The following is a 19,112-nucleotide window of genomic DNA, read 5'->3' on the forward strand; positions in this document are numbered from 1 at the left end:
ACAGGTGCAGTGTCAACCTTCTCAGCACGATACTCCTGCATGAAGGAAGCAAGCTGAGACTGCATATCTGCAGCATGGACCACTAGGGTCTATAAAAGACGGCAACAAACGGAGCTACTGTCCGTTGTGACTGAGGGTCTAAAACAGCTGGTGCGGCAACAGACGGAGTTACTGCCTGTTGCGGTACCACCTTGCCTCTCTCGGAAGGTGTGTAGTCGTCGGATGACTGCAGCGAGTCCGAACTGACCCAGTGGCTACACCTAGGCCGTTGGACTTGCGCGGAAGGGACCGACTTGCATTTAAAAAGCTGCAAGATTTGGTCCATGGTTTCTGCGAGAAACCTCTTCCGCAGACGAGGAATAAATGGGCTCTCTCGTCTTTGTGTGGGTGGGGTGATCACGTCGGCAACGTGTGTAGATACACCCGAAACCACGGAGGGAAACGTCTGTTCGTCGATCAAGGCCTGTGGAACCCATAAGTCCTTCGACATTACTTCTCCCCTGGGCTTGGGAGCTTGTAAGAGGTATCGGACTAGGTGAACAACTGGCACGAACAGACGAACCCTCGAACGCAACACTGTAACACTTTGCGCATATCACTTTATCACTTTTGATTTTCTGTTTGCACTTATTTCACTGAAATCGAAACTTTAACTGATTTCCACCTGAAACACGTAATCCTATCCTTCATTAAAAGGTAGTAATTGCGAAAACAGTTTACAATGCAACAGAAAAACATAATTAAAGATAAAGAATTCAGTGGCTGGAAAAGAGACTAAACACTAGATCAAATAAACTACGTTTAAAATCTCTCACCGCATAAAGCCTGGGAACAAGAATAAAACTCTAGAAACGTTTTACCTTCTTCCCCTACAGCGACAAGGGAGAAGAGTAAAAAACGAGAACAACGTTACCCGCTTGAACGAAACGTTTATTCTCCTCTCTCTCCCTCCGTCTCTATCCTTCTCTCTCTTCTCTCTTGACTTAGAACCAAAGAGAAGAGCCCAATTATATATCGTTAAAACATATTATTTGCTAAAGGAAAAAACTGAAAGGTTTCCCAAATAAAAAGTTCCTTATTTAGAATTTAAACCATTTAAGCTAAGAAAGAATGAACGAAACGCTAGAATCGGTTTACTCTTACTGCAACGTGAAACCGTGAAATACTCTCTCTCTATCGTAACGATAGAGCGCATGTTGAACGTTCTGAACGTCAACAACTGCGGAGACAAAACTAAACGTTAGTTCATCTTTGAAAACAGTACGAGACTATCAAAGAAATTCTTTCAAAAACATAAAATTAAAAAAGGTATAAATTCTTAAAAGGTAAATACGATATGACGGGCTCAAAGTTAATTAACTTCGGTTCCAAGTAAGGACCGCCTACTATTAGGAAAGGTCGCATATAAACAAACATAAAAATTAATTTTTATAAGTTTATAATAAATGGAAAGTTAATCGAAGAGGCCTTAAAGGCGGAGAGATATAAAATAAATAGATCTATAACTTGTTAAGCAAAATTACCAAAAACCTAAACACACTTCCGTCTAAGGGAAGGGTCGGCCATTTAAAAGTGAAAGAGAGTCCATACTCTCTTCGAGTCCATACTCTCTTCGGCACCATAATTAAATCTATCCAAAACGAGTTCAAGTTTTGAAATGAAGATAAAACCCCTGCATAGCGAAAGCTCAAAACTGGAATAGTGTACTTCCCCAAATCAATGTGAAAACAAATCCAGTTAGGGACGGCGTATTTAGTAGGTCTTGCCTGTGGCACGACAGAGGGAAAATTGGTTCGTTGTTGACATCGAGTACTTGAGTACCTACTTGACAGATGGCACTGTTGATGTACACCCCCACCTGTATAGCGATCGCTGGCGTATTCCTCCCGTAGGTTTTTTCTGTCGGGCAGCAGGGATGCAGCTATATGATCATCGGGTAAGTTTGATATTGAAAAAACAAGGTTATGACATATCAATAAGTGCTTCTTCTTACCTTTTTTCCCATTAGTGCATTAATTAAAGATGATTTTCCAACATTTGGATGTCCAATGGTACCAATAGTCAAGATTCCATCTTTAAAACGTTGATAAGCCTCTGGTGCAGTGTTTTGTGAATGAACAACATTTGTTTCAAGAACATCTACAGAAGTATCATCTTCAGTTACTAGATCTCTCTCCTCTTCAATCTTTTTCTTCCAGGGCTTTAGGTTCACTAAATTAAATAAAAGAGAGAAGTATTAGTCAGTTATCTTGAATATATAATATTTCAAATAGACTACTAACTGACACTATAATAAATAATACTGAAAATAGCATAAGGTAGAAAAAAACTCTAACTTGAAAGAAGTTAAAAATATAACGAAAGCTTCAAATTAAACTACTAATAAAAAGCCACCAGTTTTAACCCTTCTACCCCCAATGGACGTACTGGTACGTTTCACAAAACTCATCCCTTTACCCCCATGGACGTACCGGTACGTCCTTGCAAAAAACTGCTATTTACATTTTTTTCGCATATTTTTGGTAACTTTATGAGAAACTTCAGGCACTTTCCAAAAGAATGAGACCAACCTGACCTCTCTATGACAAAATAAAAAAAACCTGTTAGAGAATTTAAAAAAAAATATATTGCAAAATGTTCTTGAAAAAGAAAATGCCAGGGGGTTAAGGGTTGGAAAGTTCCAAAGAGCTTGGGGGTAAAAGGGTTAACCAAGGTACCATCACGTTTAGCAAATAATTATTCTTACTTTGAGATTTAATATTGGACACTACCCAAGACTCGTGATATCAGTCACAATAAACTAGTTGTTAGGTTTCTTTCAACTAAAACTACTATGAAATATCCAAATGCATGACATTTTACCCGATACCACAGAAAGTGCAGAATTTCCAAAGGCAACAACTTGGATTTCATTCATATTAAACCCAATAAAAGGTAATGCTGAATAAAAAGACATGACGATGATAATTACTTTAAATTATACAGCCAATGTTATCTAAACTTCCAACTTAATTTCAAGCCTCATTGTCAGTCATTGTTTTATTTACATTAAATGTATAAGGTTTGCTTAAGGTTTCATAACCACTTCATATTTTACAAGGCTCAGCCTTCCTCTGTTATAATTAAATTCAACTAAAATTTTCTGACACAGAAACCCCCATCATATACAACATTATTGACAGTAGCCTAACAGAAAATTTAAGCTCCTCTCTCAGCCAAACGTAATTACTGTTAATGGAATCAAGGTCTCACCGGAGTCATCCACTAGCTTTTCACAAGCATCCACTAAGCCTAAAGCACTTTCAGCGGCCATCCTTAAGAGACCTCTCTTGCCTCTGCGTCCCTCTAGAGAAAAGAATGGAACTACAATTAACTTTGGGAAGTGCTGCGCAAAATAATGTTTCCAAGCTAGAATCAAAGACGGCGGGAGAAGGTCAGACTTGTTCATGATGAGGATGATACCTTTATTTTCCTTTTCCACTAAATGTTTATAAAGGTATGGAGGAAACTGTGCAACCTACGTAAAAGAAAAAAGAAAGAAAAATACTGTAAGCAACGACTTATCCAGAAAGGTGATTTCCTTAAAAATCTAAGTACTGTACTTGAAAATAACAAATAATATTTTCAATACAAATAACTTACTTAAAAAAAAAAAAGCCAAATTGATTTTTTCACACAGCAACTGAAAAAAAAGATGCCCTTCATCTACAGTCGTTTAGTCTGAACAACTGTAGGCCTAAGAGGGACAGTTGAGTGGAAAAATACACACTTAAAGAAATATATTTCATTATAATTGTGTGACTTCACAAATTTTTAGACTACAAATAATAAAAACAATCCTTCAATTCCACCTTGCAGTTAATTCATGTAGGGTCCATCTGGTTTTTGATTGCATACAGATATTGCTTGCAAGTCTGCCCTTACACAAATAGCTAGTAAATCTCAATCCAAATCAAGTTGTTCATTTTATATTATTCATTGCATATACATAAATAATTAACATTAATAGCTGTAATGGAAATTATATCACACACCATATTTCTAAATTCAAAATCCCAGAAATTCATAAGAGTAACAAGATGCAGAAGAGGCCTTAGTCAGGGGATCACGTGTTCCTGTCTCCTAGTGAGGACAATTTTTACCAATATTCGGTATTCAAAAGTTTAAAGTTGGAGCAAATGTTTTTATGTTGACCAGGCTGACATGAGTCTTTTTATTGTTTATATATGACATATCTGTTTTTGACGTTGTTAATAGTTTATATAGGATATATCTGTTTTGATGTTGTCACTGTTTTTAGAATGATTTATTGTTAATTTATTCTCATCATTTATTCATTTCCTTATTTCCTTTCCTCACTGGGCTACTTTTCCCTATTGGAGCCCTTGGGCTTATACAATCTTGCTTTTCCAACTAGGGTTGTAGCTTGGCTAGTAATAATAATAATAATAAAGAAGGAGATTTACCAATGAGTCGAGCTTGACTCTAACAGAGTTGGGATGAATAAATTCAGGACAGAAAAATATATATATTAAACCTAACAAAATAAAAAATAATCATTTAGTAAATATAAAAGATAAGAAATATATCGAGATAAAAATCTGTGATAAATAAAAATTTAATTTATATCGATAAAACTTGAGCTTTTTTAAAATGTTAAAATTTTAAATTACACATCCATGGGTTAATTTCATATGACCAATAGGCAATCTTGCTAAAATAACCGTAACGCTATCCTTTATCTTTCTGTTATTATTGTTATTATTATTATTATTATTATTTTTATTATTATTACATAACTCTTATTGGAAAAAACAAGATGCTTTAAGCGCCAGGGGCTCCAACAGGGAGAACTAGCCCAGTAAGGAAAGGAAACAAAGAAATAAATTAAAAGAGAAGAATAAATATTGAAAATAAACTATTTCAAGAACAGTAACAACATTAAAACAACACTGTTCTGATGATTCCCATGGAGAAACAACAGGTTTTATATGTTTTAATTCATTAACCTCAGATTCATTATTTCAAATATTTTACAATATTGATACTATGTTTTAGTGGTTACAAAATATCCTTTATGGAGAGTTTAATGTCATGTTGTGGTAAACTTATATCTGAAATAGCAGCATAATCTGCTTTTTCATTACCAACGATTTCAAAATGGGCAAGAATCTAGAATTAAGTATTTCAATATTTACCCCTTGAAAATTCAATTTGGTAAAGAGCACTTTAATTTTTAATACCAGTTGGTTCTTATGCATGTAACCTTTGATGGCTTCTATGGCACTTCTTGAATCGGAATAAATAACAAACTTGAGATTCACCATACCTTCAATTGTTTAAATAATGTCAGTTGCAAGACGCCTTTCCACTACCAGAGGATGTAGTTACCACTGTGCACCTTACAAGCTGGCCCTTGCAACCGAGTGTCTGCTAGTATATTCCTCTTGTCTGGAATGTACCTTGCTGACTACTCCATAGTGTGAAACACTGCCCAGATGTGTATCTGCTTCATCAGCTTGCAAAGGGAGTATGAGACTATGCCCCCTTACTTGTTGACGTAAGGCACTACGCTGGTGTTGTTGTTCATCAACATTAATGAGTGTTTCCTCAAACAACAAACAATAAGTTAGCGTCAGCCAGAAAAATGTTATTTTCCTTAGTAAAATAAATTTTTGAATATACTTACCCGATGATCATGTAGCTGTCAACTCTGTTGCCCGACAGAAATCTAAGGTCGGGATACGCCAGCGATCGCTATACAGGTGGGGGTGTACACAACAGCGCCATCTGTCGAGTAGGTACTCAGGTACTTCTTGTCAACAAGAACTCAATTTTCTCCTCGGTCCACTGGTTCTCTATGGGGAGGAAGGGAGGGTCCTTAAATTCATGATCATCGGGTAAGTATATTCAAAAATTTATTTTACTAAGGAAAATAACATTTTTCAATATTAATCTTACCCGATGATCATGTAGCTGATTCACACCCAGGGGGGTGGGTGGAGACCAGCATACATGTTAACATTAGAAGCTAAGTATCCCGTATTTCATTTTAGCAGTTATTCAAAATAACAAACATAAAATAAATAAGTACCTGGTAAGGAAGTCGACTTGAACCATTACTCTGCCTTTTTAAGTACGTCTTCCTTACTGAGCCTAGCGATCCTCTTAGGATGCTGAGAGACTCCTAGGTGCTGAAGTATGAAGGGCTGCAACCCATACTAAAGGACCTCATCACAACCTCTAATCTAGGCGCTTCTCAAGAAAGAATTTGACCACCCGCCAAATCAACCAGGATGCGGAAGGCTTCTTAGCATTCCGTACAACCCAAAAAACAACAATAAAAAGCATTTCAAGAGAAAGATTAAAAAAGGTTATGGGATTATGGGAATGTAGTGGTTGAGCCCTCACCTACTACTGCACTCGCTGCTACGAATGGTCCCAGGGTGTAGCAGTTCTCGTAAAGAGACTGGACATCTTTGAGGTAAAATGATGCGAACACTGACTTGCTTCTCCAATAGGTTGCATCCATAACACTCTGCAGAGAACGGTTCTGTTTGAAGGCCACTGAAGTAGCCACAGCCCTAACTTCATGTGTCCTTACCTTCAGCAAAGCAAGGTTTTCTTCCTTCAGATGAGAATGGGCCTCTCTAATTAAAAGCCTGATGTAATAAGAAACTGCGTTCTTAGACATCGGTAAAGCAGGTTTCTTGATAGAACACCATAAGGCTTCTGATTGTCCTCGTAATGGCTTTGTACGTCTTAAATAGTACTTAAGAGCTCTTACTGGGCAAAGTACTCTCTCTAGTTCGTTCCCCACCAAGTTGGACAGGCTTGGGATCTCGAACGACTTGGGCCAAGGACGAGAAGGAAGCTCGTTTTTAGCTAAAAAACCAAGCTGCAAGGAACATGTAGCCGTTTCAGATGTAAAACCTATGTTCCTGCTGAAGGCGTGAATCTCACTGACTCTTTTAGCTGTTGCTAAGCAAACGAGGAAAAGAGTCTTTAATGTGAGATCCTTAAAAGAGGCTGATTGAAGCGGTTCGAACCTTGCTGACATCAGGAACCTTAAAACCACGTCTAGGTTCCAGCCTGGTGTGGTCAACCGACGCTCCTTTGAGGTCTCAAAAGACTTAAGGAGGTCCTGTAGATCTTTGTTGGTGGAAAGATCTAAGCCTCTGTGGCGGAAGACCGCTGCCAACATGCTTCTGTAACCTTTGATCGTAGGAGCTGATAGGGATCTTACATTCCTTAGATGAAAAAGGAAGTCAGCTATCTGCGTTACAGAGGTAGTGGTTGAGGAAACTGCATTCGCCTTGCACCAGCTTCGGAAGACTTCCTATTTTGACTGATAGACTTTGAGAGTGGATGTCCTCCTTGCTCTGGCAATCGCTCTGGCTGCCTCCTTCGAAAAGCCTCTAGCTCTTGAGAGTCTTTCGATAGTCTGAAGGCAGTCAGACGAAGAGCGTGGAGGCTTGGGTGTACCTTCTTTACGTGCGGCTGACGCAGAAGGTCCACTCTTAGAGGAAGAGTCCTGGGAACGTCCACTAGCCATTGCAGTACCTCGGTGAACCATTCTCTCGCGGGCCAGAGGGGAGCAACCAACGTCAACCGTGTCCCTTCGTGAGAGGCGAACTTCTGTAGTACCCTGTTGACAATCTTGAACGGAGGGAACGCATACAGGTCTAAATGGGACCAATCCAGAAGAAAGGCATCCACGTGAACTGCTGCTGGGTCTGGAATCGGAGAACAATACATCGGGAGCCTCTTGGTCATCGAGGTAGCGAATAGATCTATGGTGGGCTGACCCCACAGGGCCCATAGTCTGCTGCAAACATTCTTGTGAAGGGTCCACTCTGTGGGGATGACCTGACCCTTCCGGCTGAGGCGATCTGCCATGACATTCATGTCGCCCTGAATGAACCTCGTTACCAGCGAAATCTTTCGATCTTTTGACCAAATGAGGAGGTCCCTTGCGATCTCGAACAACTTCCTCGAATGAGTCCCTCCTTGCTTGGAGATGTACGCCAAGGCTGTGGTGTTGTCGGAGTTCACCTCCACCACCTTGCTTAGATGGAGGGACTTGAAGTTTATCAAGGCCAGATGAACTGCCAAAAGCTCCTTGCAGTTGATGTGAAGTGTTCTTTGCTCCTGATTCCACGTGCCCGAGCATTCCTGTCCGTCCAGTGTCGCACCCCAGCCCGTGTCCGATGCGTCCGAGAAGAGACGGTGGTCGGGGGTCTGAACAGCCAATGGTAGACCTTCCTTGAGAAGAATGCTGTTCTTCCACCACGTCAGTGTAGACCTCATCTCTTCGGAAATAGGCACTGAGACCGCTTCTAGCGTCATGTCCTTTCTCCAGTGAGCAGCTAGATGATACTGAAGGGGGCGGAGGTGGAGTCTCCCTAACTCGATGAACTGGGCCAGCGATGAAAGTGTCCCTGTTAGACTCATCCACTGCCTGACTGAACATCGGTTCCTTCTCAGCATGCTCTGGATGCATTCTAGGGCTTGACTGATCCTTGGGGCCGACGGAAAAGCCCGAAAAGCTCGACTCTGAATCTCCATACCTAGATAGACAATGGTTTGGGATGGGACGAGTTGGGACTTCTCTATATTGACCAGGAGACCCAATTCCTTGGTCAGATCCATAGTCCATCTGAGATTCTCCAGACAGCGACGACTTGACGGAGCTCTTAAAAGCCAGTCGTCCAAATAAAGGGAGGCTCTGATGTCTGCCAAGTGAAGGAATTTGGCAATATTCCTCATCAGTTTGGTAAACACAAGAGGTGCCGTGCTTAGGCCAAAGCACAGGGCTTGGAATTGGTACACGACCTTTCCAAAGACGAACCTTAGGAAAGGTTGGGAGTCTGGATGGACGGGGACATGAAAGTACGCGTCTTTCAGGTCTAGCGAGACCATCCAGTCTTCCTTCCTGACCGCTGCTAGGACCGACTTCGTCGTCTCCATTGTGAACGTCTGCTTGGTGACAAAAGCATTGAGAGCACTGACGTCCAGCACCGGTCTCCAACCTCCTGTCTTCTTCGCTACCAGGAAGAGACGGTTGTAGAAGCCCGGGGATTGATGGTCCCGGACTATGACTACCGCTCCCTTTTGTAGCAAGAGCGACACCTCTTGATGCAAAGCTAGCCTCTTGTCCTTCTCCTTGTAGTTGGGAGAGAGGTTGATGGGAGAAGTTGCTAGAGGGGGACTGCGGCAGAACGGAATCCTGTACCCCTCCCTTAGCAACTTCACAGACTGAGCGTCTGCACCTCTGTTCTCCCAAGCTTGCCAGAAGTTCTTGAGCCTGGCTCCCACTGCTGTCTGGAGAGGTAGGCAGTCAGATTCTGCCTTTTGCGGACTTGGAACCCTTCTTCGATTTGCCACGATGACTGTCGGCACGGGTACCTCCTCTGCTGGAGGTTCTGCCACGAAAGGGCGGGATGAACCTAGACGCTGGTGTGTCCATCCTAGGTCTAGGCACGGAAGGTAAAGCTTTGGCCTTACGTGCGGAGGAAGCCACCAGGTCATGGGTATCCTTCTGGATCAACGAGGCAGCCATCCCCTTGATCAGCTCTTCCGGAAAGAGACACTTGGAAAGCGGAGCAAACAACAACTCCGACTTCTGGCAAGGAGTGATCCCAGCCGACAAGAAGGAGCAAAGATGTTCTCTCTTCTTGAGCACTCCCGACACGTACGAAGCCGCAAGTTCACCGGACCCATCCCGAATGGCTTTGTCCATGCTAGACATGATAAGCATGGCAGAGTCCTTATCCGAAGGGGAAGTCTTTCTGCTTAACGCTCCCAAACACCAATCGAGGAAGTTGAAGATCTGAAAAGCACGAAAGACTCCCTTCAACAGATGATTCATGTCAGAAAAGGACCAGCAAATCTTAGATCGTCTCATAGCCAGCCTGCGGGGAGAGTCAACCAGACTTGAGAAGTCGCCCTGGGCAGAGGCAGGAACTCCCAAGCCGGGTTCCTCTCCCGTGGCATACCAGACGCTAGATTTGGAAGCAAGCTTGGTAGGCGGAAAGATGAAAACAGACTTTCCCAGCTGCTTCTTGGACTGCAACCACTCTCCCATAACCCTCAAAGCTCTCTTGGATGAGCGTGCGAGTACAAGTTTGGTGAAGGCAGGAGCTGCTGACTGCATGCCCAGAGCAAACTCGGAGGGAGGAGAGCGAGGGGTTGCAGACACAAACTGTTCCGGATACAAGTCCCTGAACAAGGCAAGGACTTTCCGAAAGTCTAAGGAGGGAGGCGTAGACTTGGGTTCTTCTAAGTCGGAGTGCGGATCGTCCAAATGCGCAGCTTCGTCATCAGATACTCCATCATCCGAAAGCTGAGGAGGAAGTGGCAAAGGTGGAGCAGAAAGCTGAACGGCTGAATCCGGCAGCACGGGTGCATGCGTAGCTGCTGCGGATCCAACATCATGCCGCTGCTGGTCAGTCTGCGAGCTGGCAACAACAAAAGCAGAGTGCTGGTGCGTGGGAGGGACTGGCGTGGGTTGCGGAGCATGCCGCATGGGTTGCGGAGCATGCCGCATTGTGTCAAAACACGGCAGCTCGACAGCACCTTCCCACTGCTGATGCGGTAGCTCACGCATGTCAACGGAGGGTGCAGCATGAACATGCGTCTGGCAGGGTGGACTGCGCATCGGTGGTGGAGCTCTCACAGGTGGAGTGTGGGAGCAGGCAGCCGCAGTATCTGCTGAGCGCACAACCGTGGCAGGTTGTAGGTTAACTGGTGCAGTGTCAACCTTCTCAGCACGATACTCCTGCATAAAGGAAGCAAGCTGAGACTGCATAGTCTGCAGCATGGACCACTTAGGATCTACCGTGGTTGGTGCGGCAACAGACGGAGTAGTTGCCTGCTGCGGAACCACTCTACCTCTCTTGGGAGGTGTGCAGTCTTCGGAAGACTGCGGCGAGTCCGAACTGACCCAGTGGCTACACCTGGGCCGTTGGACTCGCTCGGAAGGGACCTTACGCTTGAGAGGTCGTGAGACCTTGGTCCAACGTTTCTTCCTCGAAACTTCTTCCACAGACGAGGAATGAAAGGGCTCATTCGTCTGTTTGTGGATGGGACGATCTCTGACAGATACGTCCGCAACCACTGAGGGTACATCCGTACGCTGATCAAGGCCTGCCGAACCCTTTGGTCCTTCGACATTGCTTCTCCCCTGGGCTTGGGAGCTTGCAAGAGGTCCCGGACTGGGAGGACGACTGGCACGAACAGATGTACCCTCATGCGCAACACTGACACTGACACTTTTCACTTCACTTGCACTCACTACACTTCCCACTGCACTTTGCGCTTTCAACTCTTTGACATCTGCCAAAAGTTGATTCCGGTCATCAGCTAATGACTCCACTCTGTCACCAAGAGCCTGAATGGCACGCATCATGTCCGCCATGGAGGGTTGAGCACTAGTAGCAGGGTCGGGAGTCACCACTACAGGGGAAGGAGTAGGTTGAGGGGCATGGGGAGAGGAAAAATCAAAAGAGCGAGAAGAACTCCTCCTGATCCTATCCTTCTCTAGCCTACGTGCATTCTTTAGGAATTCGTTAAAATCGAAATTCCGAAAGCCCAGCGCATTCCTCACATCGATCTTCCAATTGACAGGATTTACCCCTACAATTGGAACAAACGGTGTGAGGATCTATGGAGGCCTTCGGAAGACGCCTAGAACAAGCCCTAACGCTACACTGCCTGTACTTAGGGACTTGAGAATGGTCAGACATCTTGAATTGTAGAAATAGTCAAGGGGGAATTCCAAAATCTAGCAAAGTTCATTAACAATTAATCCAAATTTAATCAAAAAGCTTGCTAAGCTAATGATAAAGGTTCCTGAATAGCGAAGGCTAAAATCTAGAGCGAATACATCACCAAAATCGTGAAAAACAACTCCAGAAACAACAGCGTATCCAAGTAGGTCTTGCCGGTGGCACGACAGAGGAAAAATTGAGTTCTTGTTGACAAGAAGTACCTGAGTACCTACTCGACAGATGGCGCTGTTGTGTACACCCCCACCTGTATAGCGATCGCTGGCGTATCCCGACCTTAGATTTCTGTCGGGCAACAGAGTTGACAGCTACATGATCATCGGGTAAGATTAATATTGAAAAAAGATTGTACGAAAGGTAAATGAAAAAGTTACTAATGAATGGTGACAGAAGCAGATCTTTCTTGGAATACTTGCATCTTGAGGACGTTGATGTGCAGATGCCTTTCTTCTTCAGTCCACATCCCCCAGGCGACCAGGTCATCCAAGTGCACTCGCCGGCCCTCCTTCGACGCATCCGCGAATAGTTGCTTGTCTGGAGGCGGTGTAGTGGTTAGTGGGTTGTGCCTGGGTATAGCATACAGACATACTATCTGATGACCCCAATCTTAACTAACCCACACCTAAATAAATGACCCCGTCGGAACAATGTAAATTTCTGGGCAACCCCCCTGTTTTGGTTCTTGGCAAGGGAACCCAATACTGTAAGCTATACTGTACGTGCAAAGGATGAACAGGAGCGCGTGCTACCCCCTTTGGTGAGACTAAGTTCACCGATTGTAGGCATGTAAAATCCAAATGGATGAGAGGGTGCACAGCAGTTGGCGCGTGAACGTGCGACTGTTTTGCGTGCTCTACCTGAGGAGGTAAGGTCTGCTTAATGGACTGAGAGCGAGCGCAAGACATGTGAACAAGCCTGTGAAGGCGAGCAGATGGCCAAGTGAGTGTGATGGTAATCACACCTGGTGAGCATGCACAGTCCCCTGTGATTCTCGGAAGGCAGCAGTGGTGCATATGGCGAGCCACCAGATGATCACTAGAGAGTCTAGCTTACGAGCTACCTGGGGAGATGAGCTCCCAGGTGAGGAAAACCTCTCACTCTTGGGAGGAGATCTGCTGAATGTCCCCGAAAGGTTGCCTGGATCAGAAGGGAGGGTGAGGATGCGCAACCCTATCCTCGCATGAACTCATCCCAAGGAGGCAAACATATCCTCTAACTCACCCTAAAGGGTAAGCTTACTGAGGCAACACTCGCTAGAGCGCTACCCCCGTAGATCCTTCAATGGGAGAGGAGAAGGGACTCCCTCCTATTGGCTCTAGAGGGATAAGTGCCGAAGCCAACCCCAGCAGGAACAGACGTACCGTCCTGCTGAGGCACATGAACCAACACCTCCAGCAGCCTATCATTCGACAGGAACCTGTAAGTCCCAAGGAAAGCCACAGTAGATGCAAATAATCTTAGGATGAGGACTGCCCAGGGTAGGAAGGTTTCATCGCCTTACTAGGGTAGATGAGAACTTCCTGACCAGAGGGTTGCCGGAGTGGTAACCGTCCAACGCTCTTACTCAATCGACCGCCGGAGGCAGCCAAAAGAGAAGGGGCAGAGGGGTGGGTACCAGGCGAGGGTAGAATTTGTCGGGATTTCTGAGACATCAAGGAAGACTCCGAAGGTGAAGAATCCCTTTTAGACTTCATCTTCCTCCTCCTGCAATACAATTTCTATGAGAGGGAAAAATTTCATAAAAATGTTATTTTCATTAGTAAAATAAATTTTTGAATATACTTACCCGATGATCATGTAGCTGTCAACTCCGTTGCCCGACAGAAATCTACGGTCGGGATACGCCAGCGATCGCTATCCAGGTGGGGGTGTACTCAACAGCGCCATCTGTGGTCAGGTACTCAAGTACTTCTTGTCAACAAGAACTCAATTTTCTCCTCGGTCCACTGGTTCTCTATGGGGAGGAAGGGCGGGTTCTTTAATTCATGATCATCGGGTAAGTATATTCAAAAATTTATTTTACTAATGAAAATAACATTTTTCAATATTAATCTTACCCGATGATCATGTAGCTGATTCACACCCAGGGTGGTGGGTGGAGACCAGCATACATGTTAACAAAGAAGCTAAGTATCCCGTATTTCATTTTATTAGTTATTCAAAATAACATAAAATAAATAAGTACCTGGTAAGGAAGTCGACTTGAACCATTACTCTGCCTTTATTAAGTACGTCTTCCTTACTGAGCGTAGCGGTCCTCTTAGGATGCTGAACTACTCTTAGGAGCTGAAGTATAAAGGGCTGCAACCCACACTAAAGGACCTCATCACAACCTCTAACCTAGGCGCTTCTCAAGAAAGAATTGACCACCCGCCAAATCAACAAGGATGCGGAAGGCTTCTTAGCCGACCGTACAACCCAAAAACAACAATAAAAAGTATTCAAGAGAAAGGTTAAAAAGGTTATGGGATTATGGGAATGTAGTGGCTGAGCCCTCACCTACTACTGCACTCGCTGCTACGAATGGTCCCAGGGTGTAGCAGTTCTCGTAAAGAGACTGGACATCTTTGAGATAGAATGATGCGAACACTGACTTGCTTCTCCAATAGGTTGCATCCATAACACTCTGCAGAGAACGGTTCTGTTTGAAGGCCACTGAAGTAGCCACAGCTCTCACTTCATGTGTCCTTACCTTCAGCAAAGCAAGGTCTTCTTCCTTCAGATGAGAATGTGCTTCTCTAATCAGAAGCCTGATGTAGTAAGAAACTGCGTTCTTAGACATTGGAAGAGAAGGCTTCTTGATAGCACACCATAAGGCTTCTGATTGTCCTCGTAAAGGTTTTGACCTTCTTAGATAGTACCTAAGAGCTCTAACTGGGCAAAGTACTCTCTCCAGTTCGTTCCCCACCAAGTTGGACAGGCTTGGGATCTCGAACGACTTAGGCCAAGGACGTGAAGGAAGCTCGTTTTTAGCCAAAAAACCGAGCTGCAAGGAACATGTAGCCGTTTCAGATGTGAAACCTATGTTCCTGCTGAAGGCGTGGATCTCACTTACTCTTTTAGCTGTTGCCAAGCACACGAGGAAAAGAGTTTTTAATGTGAGGTCCTTAAAAGAGGCTGATTGGAGAGGTTCAAATCTTGATGACATAAGGAACCTTAGGATCACGTCTAGATTCCAGCCTGGAGTGGACAACTGACGTACCTTTGAGGTCTCAAAAGACCTAAGGAGGTCCTGTAGATCTTTGTTGGTGGAAAGATCCAAGCCTCTGTGGCGGAAAACCGCTGCCAACATACTTCTGTAACCCTTGATCGTAGGAGCTGAAAGGGATCTTACGTTCCTTAGATGTAACAGGAAGTCAGCAATCTGGGTTACAGTGGTACTGGTTGAGGAAACTGCATTGGCCTTGCACCAGCTTCGGAAGACTTCCCATTTAGACTGATAGACTCTGAGAGTGGATGTCCTCCTTGCTCTGGCAATCGCTCTGGCTGCCTCCTTCGAAAAGCCTCTAGCTCTTGAGAGTCTTTCGATAGTCTGAAGGCAGTCAGACGAAGAGCGTGGAGGTTTGGGTGCACCTTCTTTACGTGAGGTTGACGTAGAAGGTCCACTCTTAGAGGAAGAGTCCTGGGAACGTCGACCAGCCATTGCAGTACCTCTGTGAACCATTCTCTCGCGGGCCAGAGGGGAGCAACCAACGTCAGCCGTGTCCCTTTGTGAGAGGCGAACTTCTGAAGTACCCTGTTGACAATCTTGAACGGCGGGAATGCATACAGGTCGAGATGGGACCAATCCAGCAGAAAAGCATCCACGTGAACTGCTGCTGGGTCTGGAATCGGAGAACAATACAACGGGAGCCTCTTGGTCATCGAGGTAGCGAACAGATCTATGGTTGGCTGACCCCACAGGGCCCAAAGTCTGCTGCAAACATACTTGTGAAGGGTCCACTCTGTGGGGATGACCTGACCCTTCCGGCTGAGGCGATCTGCCATGACATTCATATCGCCCTGAATGAACCTCGTTACCAGCGTGAGCTTTCGATCTTTTGACCAGATGAGGAGGTCCCTTGCGATCTCGAACAATTTCCTCGAATGAGTCCCTCCCTGCTTGGAGATGTAAGCCAAGGCTGTGGTGTTGTCGGAGTTCACCTCCACCACCTTGTTTAGCTGGAGGGACTTGAAGTTTATCAAGGCCAGATGAACTGCCAACAACTCCTTGCAATTGATGTGAAGTGTCCTTTGCTCCTGATTCCATGTTCCCGAGCATTCCTGTCCGTCCAATGTCGCACCCCAGCCCGTGTCTGATGCGTCCGAGAAGAGACGGTGGTCGGGGGTCTGAACAGCCAAAGGTAGACCTTCCTTGAGAAGAATGCTGTTCTTCCACCACGTTAGAGTAGACCTCATCTCTTTGGAAACAGGAACTGAGACCGTCTCTAGCGTCATGTCCTTTATCCAGTGAGCAGCTAGATGATACTGAAGGGGGCGGAGGTGGAGTCTCCCTAACTCGATGAACAGGGCTAGCGATGATAGTGTCCCTGTTAGACTCATCCACTGCCTGACTGAGCATCGGTTCCTTCTCAGCATGCTCTGGATGCATTCTAGGGTTTGGTTGATCCTTGGGGCCGACGGAAAAGCCCGAAAAGCTCGACTCTGAATCTCCATACCCAGGTAGACAATGGTCTGGGATGGGACGAGCTGGGACTTCTCTAAATTGACCAGGAGGCCCAGTTCCTTGGTCAGATCCATAGTCCATCTGAGATTCTCCAGACAGCGACGACTTGTGGGAGCTCTTAAAAGCCAGTCGTCTAAATAGAGGGAGGCTCTGATGTCTGCCAAGTGAAGGAATTTCGCAATATTCCTCATCAGTCTGGTAAACACAAGAGGTGCCGTGCTTAGGCCAAAGCACAGGGCTTGGAACTGGTACACAACCTTTCCAAAGACGAATCTCAGGAAAGGTTGGGAGTCTGGATGGATGGGGACGTGAAAGTATGCGTCTTTCAGGTCTAACGAGACCATCCAGTCCTCCTGCCTGACCGCTGCTAGGACCGACTTCGTCGTCTCCATCGTGAACGTCTGCTTGGTGACAAAAGCATTGAGAGCACTGACGTCCAGCACCGGTCTCCAACCTCCTGTCTTCTTGGCTACCAGGAAGAGACGGTTGTAAAAGCCCGGGGATTGATGATCCCGGACTATGGCCACTGCTTCCTTTTGTAGCAAGAGCGACACCTCTTGTTGCAACGCTAGCCTCTTGTCCTTCTCCTTGTAGTTGGGAGAGAGGTTGATGGGAGATGTAGCTAGAGGGGGATTGCGGCAGAACGGAATTCTGTATCCCTCCCTTAGCCACTTCACAGACTGAGCGTCTGCACCTCTGCTCTCCCAAGCTTGCCAGAAGGTCTTGAGTCTGGCTCCTACTGCTGTCTGGAGAGGAAGGCAGTCAAAACTTGCCTTTTGCGGACTTGGAACCCTTCTTGGACTTGCCACGGTGACTGTCTGCACGGGTACCTTCTCTGCTGGAGGTTCTGCCACGAAAGGGCGGGATGAACCTAGAAGCAGGTGTATCAACTGCTGCAGGGCGGAAGGGTCTAGGCACGGAAGGTAAGGTTTTAGCCTTACGTGCAGAAGAAGCCATCAGATCATGAGTATCCTTCTGGATAAGTGAGGCAGCCATCCCCTTAATCAACTCCTCCGGAAACAGAGACTTGGAGAGAGGAGCAAACAACAACTCTGACTTCTGGCAAGGAGTGATACCAGCAGATAAGAAGGAGCAAAGATGTTCTCTCTTCTTGAGGACTCCTGATACATATGAAGCCGCAAGTTCACCAGACCCATCCCGAATTGCCTTGTCCATGCTAGACATGATCAGCATGGCCGAGTCCTTATCTGAAGGGGAAGTCTTCCTGCTTAAGGCTCCCAAACACCAATCGAGGAAGTTGAATATCTCGAAGGCACGAAAGACTCCCTTCAACAGATGATCAAGATCTGAAAAGGACCAGCAGATCTTCGAACGTCTCATAGCCAACCTGCGGGGAGAGTCAACCAGACTTGAGAAGTCGGCCTGGGCAGAGGCAGGAACCCCCAAGCCAGGTTCCTCTCCCGTGGCATACCAGACGCTCGACTTAGAAGCAAGCTTGGGAGGAGGAAACACAAAAGAGGTCCTTCCCAGTTGCTTCTTGGAATGCAACCAGTCCCCCATAACCCTCAAAGCTCTCCTAGATGATCTGGCGAGAACAAGCTTGGTGAAGGCAGGCGCAGCAGACTGCATGCCCAGAGCAAACTCGGAGGGAGGAGAACGAGGGGTTGCAGACACAAAATGTTCAGGATACAAGTCCCTGAACAAAGCAAGGACCTTGCGAAAGTCTAAGGAAGGTGGCGAAGACTTGTGTCCTTCAACATCAGAGTGAGGTTCATCCAGATGAGCAGCTTCATCATCCGATACATCATCATCCGAAAGTTGAGTTGTGAGTGGCAAAGGCAGAGCAGCAAGCTGACCGGCTGAATCCTGCAGAACGGGTGCATGCGTACCTGCGGATCCAACATCATGCCTCTGCTGGACAGTCTGCGAGCTGGCAACAACAAAAGCAGAGGGCTGGTGTGAGGGAGGGTCTGCGGTGGGCTGAGGAGCATGCGGTATGGTATGCAGAGCATGCTGTAAGGTATGCGGCTCATGCTGCATGGTATGCGGAGCATGCTGTAAGGTCTGCAGAGCATGCTGCATGGGCTGAGGAGAATGCCGCATAGTACTGGAACCCGGCAACTCCTGATGCGGCAGCTCACGCATGTTAGCAGATGGTGCAGCAAGAACATGCGTCTGGCAGGGAGGACTGCGCATCGGTGGAGGAGCTCTCACAGGTGGTGTGTGGGAGCAGGCAGCCGCAGTATCTGCTGAGCGCACAACCTCTGCGGGTTGTAGGCTAACAGGAGAGGTGTTAACCTTCTCGGCATGATACTCCTGCATGAATGCCGCAAGCTGAGACTGCATAGTCTGCAGCATGGACCACTTAGGGTCTACTGTGGTTGGAGCAACAACAGACGGAGCAGTAGCCTGTTGAGGGACCACTCTACCTCTCTTGGGAGGAGTGCAGTCATCAGATGACTGTGGCGAGTCCGAACTGACCCAGTGGCTACACCTGGGCCGTTGGACAAGCTCGGAAGGGACCTTACGTTTGAGCGGTCGTGAGACCTTGGTCCACCGTTTCCTCCTGGAAACTTCTTCCACAGACGAGGAATGTAAGGGCTCATTCGTCTGTATGTGGATGGGACGATCCTTAACAGATACGCCCGCAACCACTGAGGATACATCCGTGCGCCGATCAAGGCCTGCCGAACCCT

General features: G+C 46.0%; 1 protein-coding gene across 2 annotated transcripts in view; it reads right to left on the bottom strand.

The window, feature by feature from the left end:
- Window positions 1–19,112, bottom strand: part of LOC137618038 (guanine nucleotide-binding protein-like 1) — an 83,552-nt gene that overhangs the window by 24,314 nt on the left and 40,126 nt on the right. For both annotated transcript variants that reach the window (XM_068347958.1, XM_068347959.1), the window contains exons 5-6: window positions 3,253–3,517; window positions 1,994–2,211 (exon numbers count right to left, since the gene is read on the bottom strand). In XM_068347958.1, coding sequence (XP_068204059.1) covers window positions 1,994–2,211; window positions 3,253–3,517 — 483 coding nt within the window. The remainder of the gene's footprint in view (window positions 1–1,993; window positions 2,212–3,252; window positions 3,518–19,112) is intronic.

The sequence above is a fragment of the Palaemon carinicauda genome, chromosome 24, assembly GCF_036898095.1.
Source record: "Palaemon carinicauda isolate YSFRI2023 chromosome 24, ASM3689809v2, whole genome shotgun sequence".
NCBI classification, from domain to species: Eukaryota; Metazoa; Arthropoda; class Malacostraca; order Decapoda; family Palaemonidae; genus Palaemon; species Palaemon carinicauda.